General features: G+C 31.5%; 1 protein-coding gene across 1 annotated transcript; it reads right to left on the bottom strand.

The window, feature by feature from the left end:
* Positions 1-972: 972 nt before the first annotated feature.
* On the bottom strand, positions 973-1,972 carry LOC131016613 (copper transporter 2-like). Its single transcript, XM_057945320.1, has one exon. It carries the CDS (start codon positions 1,952-1,954, stop codon positions 1,517-1,519), a length of 438 nt encoding a protein of 145 aa, XP_057801303.1. The 5' UTR covers positions 1,955-1,972; the 3' UTR covers positions 973-1,516.
* Positions 1,973-3,224: the final 1,252 nt, after the last annotated feature.

Raw genomic sequence — 3,224 nt, 5'->3', positions numbered from 1 at the left:
TTGAAAATAAACAATAACCAACTTAAATTACATTTCAAACGTAAAATGACATACCTTTAAATGTTCGGATGACAGAATTCACAAATAATAGCTTCACCAATTGGAAAATATTAGAATTTCTATTGAGTTTGAGTGTTTTTTCACTTTGAGTGTTCGGATGAGAGAATTTCTATCGGATGAGAGAATTCACTCATATATAAACAAAGATTCCTTCATTTCACGTGAATTTCAATGAAATTAGAGTGTTTGACATGAATACTTTACTGACAATGCTATTTCACATCATATTTGTCGTTTATCATCAATTTTTTTAAAAAAAATTATGTCCATTAATTGAAGGCTAATTAATCGATGGAATATAAATACTAAAAATTAACACAATCGATATTAGCACTCAAAACACACAATGGAACCAAAAAAACATCTGTCCGATCGGAACAAATATGTGTCCGGTCGGACACTTGTTTTTTCCGGTCGGACACATTTTTTTTTGTTCCAATGTGTGTTTTGAGTGCTAATATCGATTGTGTTAATTTTTTGTATTTATTTTCCATTGATTAATTAGTCTACGATTTACTTCTAAAACCTTCGATTTTAATTCAAAAATAAATAAATATTATTTTTTGTTTTAGTCTTTCACTTTTTCCAACACTTATTTGACCGATTTCAATCTTTAAATTGATGACATTGATGATTCTTACACCTTTAACAACTTTTGGCAGATGTGTGTAAGACTTTGTCAACACTTTTTGTGGAAAACAATGCCCGGCCATCACAATCAAAAGACATTTTCGGTGGTTCACTTAATTAGGGCATGGATAGCCTTTGTATAGTAAGAAAGGGCACTTTTCAAAAAAAACATAAGAGGTAGGGCAATTTTAATTTCGGCTCTAATATATATTCACATGAATGTAAAAACTGTAATTTTTAATGTTCTAAATATGAAATATTTGATATTCTAACGTAATATGTATAGGATTGGATAATCATTTGAGCTTGGTGTATTATTATGTTGCTCTTGCATTTAATCATTATTTATTGTGGTGTATTTTATGAATTAAAAAATATATATTTCAGTTCTATATTATTACATATGATAACTGATAAGACTAAAGTTCAAATTCATCAAAACTTTGTTTAAAGTTCTTTCATCCAATTTTAGAAGATTGAAAATTATGGCACATTTTAATTTTTTTTTATTATTTTAGATAAATGAAATGATTTACTATATAAAAGTATCTCATATTGTGGATGTTTCATCTTCATCTTTAATGGACCTGGCTTTGAAGCTGTCATATTTAACAACTATTTTTTAATAAATATTATGATTAAAAAGTTTGGATCCGCCGATGATTGGGATGCATGTGTAAGTATTTGAGGCCTAAGTTTATATCAAGGATTAAAAAATTCTAATTTTAATTAACTAACTTAGAAAATTAGTCAAGATAAAGATTGTCTCCGGCCTTTCCTAAAAGAAAACCAGAAAAAACCGAAAATAAAAAGGAACATCCAAAATCTAGTAGTCCTCTTCCTCCGTCGGCCGCGCCGCCGCCGCCGTCAGCGCTTTGTACGTAGCGATGAAGCGGCCAGCGGCGTGGCCAGCCACAGCCGCCAGAAAGATTCCGACGTTGAACGACATGACAGAGAGCATAACAAAGTAGGCAAGAGCCATGTGAAGGGTGTGCGAGGCGGCGTGAGCGGCGGCACCGGAAGCGGCGGCAGGATGAAGTTGCTGCCGCGGCTTCGTAGCCGGAGCCGGGGAGAAAAGCTCGGCGATGGCGGCGAGCACGAACACGGCGGCAAGCGCTAATATATACATGCCGAGGCGGCCGGAGCCGGGCCAGCCGGCGAAAAGGACCACCACGTCCTTGCCCCAGAAGAAGCTCGTGTGCATCACGGCCATGTACGTCGTGCTTTCGTTGTTGGACGTTGGCCGCCGCGTCGGCATCGGCATGTTGCCATCATCATTCGACATTTTTGGTAATTTAATTTCTAGATTTTGGCTATCAAGTTGGAGAGAATTTAGGATTATCGATTATGTGCGTGTGAGAATTGGGAGGAAAATAAATCATTGGTTCTTAAGTTTGCGTGTTTTTATTGGACTCAAAATAAGCATCAGAAATTGTCGGATTATATATTTTCAAAAGACAAAAAATAAAATGATTCCCCTTGAAGTAAATCAATAAATCTATGCAGCGATGTTGTGGTAGCCCACAAATTAGTTTAATAAAAAAATATATTAATTTATTTTATTTATTTTTAAAATAAAAATAAAATTTAATTATATTACTGTACTTATTTTTTAAAGTTTTTTTGTATTTATTTTTAATTTAATTTTTACTAAAAATAAAAAAGTTATAAAAAGATTACAAAAAAACAATAATAATGTAGAGAATATAATAAAATAACTAGAGCTTATTATTATTTAAAAAATAATTTAAATTAATTTTTTTTCTATTTAACTAATTTGTGGATGCCACAATATAGATGTTTAGCATCACTCTAAATTACTAATGGAAAGTCATAAAAATAAAAAAAATTACTACTATTAATTATAAACACTTTTATGAAAGTATCCTTATATTAGTTTAATTTACTCCCTTCATCCCATTACAAATGTCTTATTTTTCATAATGGGATGTTCTATTACAAATGTCACATTATCCTTATATTAGTTTAATTTACTCCCTTCATCCCATTACAAATGTCTTATTTTTCATAATGGGATGTTCTATTACAAATGTCACATTCTTTTTTTCGCAAAATATTCTCTCTATACTTAATATATAAATAATTTTTGACAACTCACTTTAACTACTAATTATATATTTCTTAATATTCGTGCTAAAAAATAATGAGAGATTTATAATTGGACGAAGGGAGTAGAACCCATACAATAATATTTTCTCCATCATATAAAAATAGGTTTTGGAGAAAGTAACACGAGTTATAATAAAAATTTATTAAATATAATATGAGCGGAGAAATGATATCACTTAAATGCATTGTTAATAATGATAATTAATAATTTTAAAAAAATAATTATACTGTAAATAAAAAAAGGGTCTCACCATATGGAATAGGTGAACAAATTAGGGTAGTGTCAATAAATAGAATAAGATTGTTTTTTGTTGTCACAGCCCGCCCTAACTAGGGATAGTTAGGCCGAGTGATCCACGACTAGGGATGGGGTTAAAGAAGAAGGGGAAGAAAAGGGGCGTCAT

This window comes from Salvia miltiorrhiza, chromosome 3, assembly GCF_028751815.1.
Source record: "Salvia miltiorrhiza cultivar Shanhuang (shh) chromosome 3, IMPLAD_Smil_shh, whole genome shotgun sequence".
NCBI lineage: Eukaryota > Viridiplantae > Streptophyta > Magnoliopsida > Lamiales > Lamiaceae > Salvia > Salvia miltiorrhiza.
This window is presented reverse-complemented; position numbering and strand designations above follow the sequence as displayed.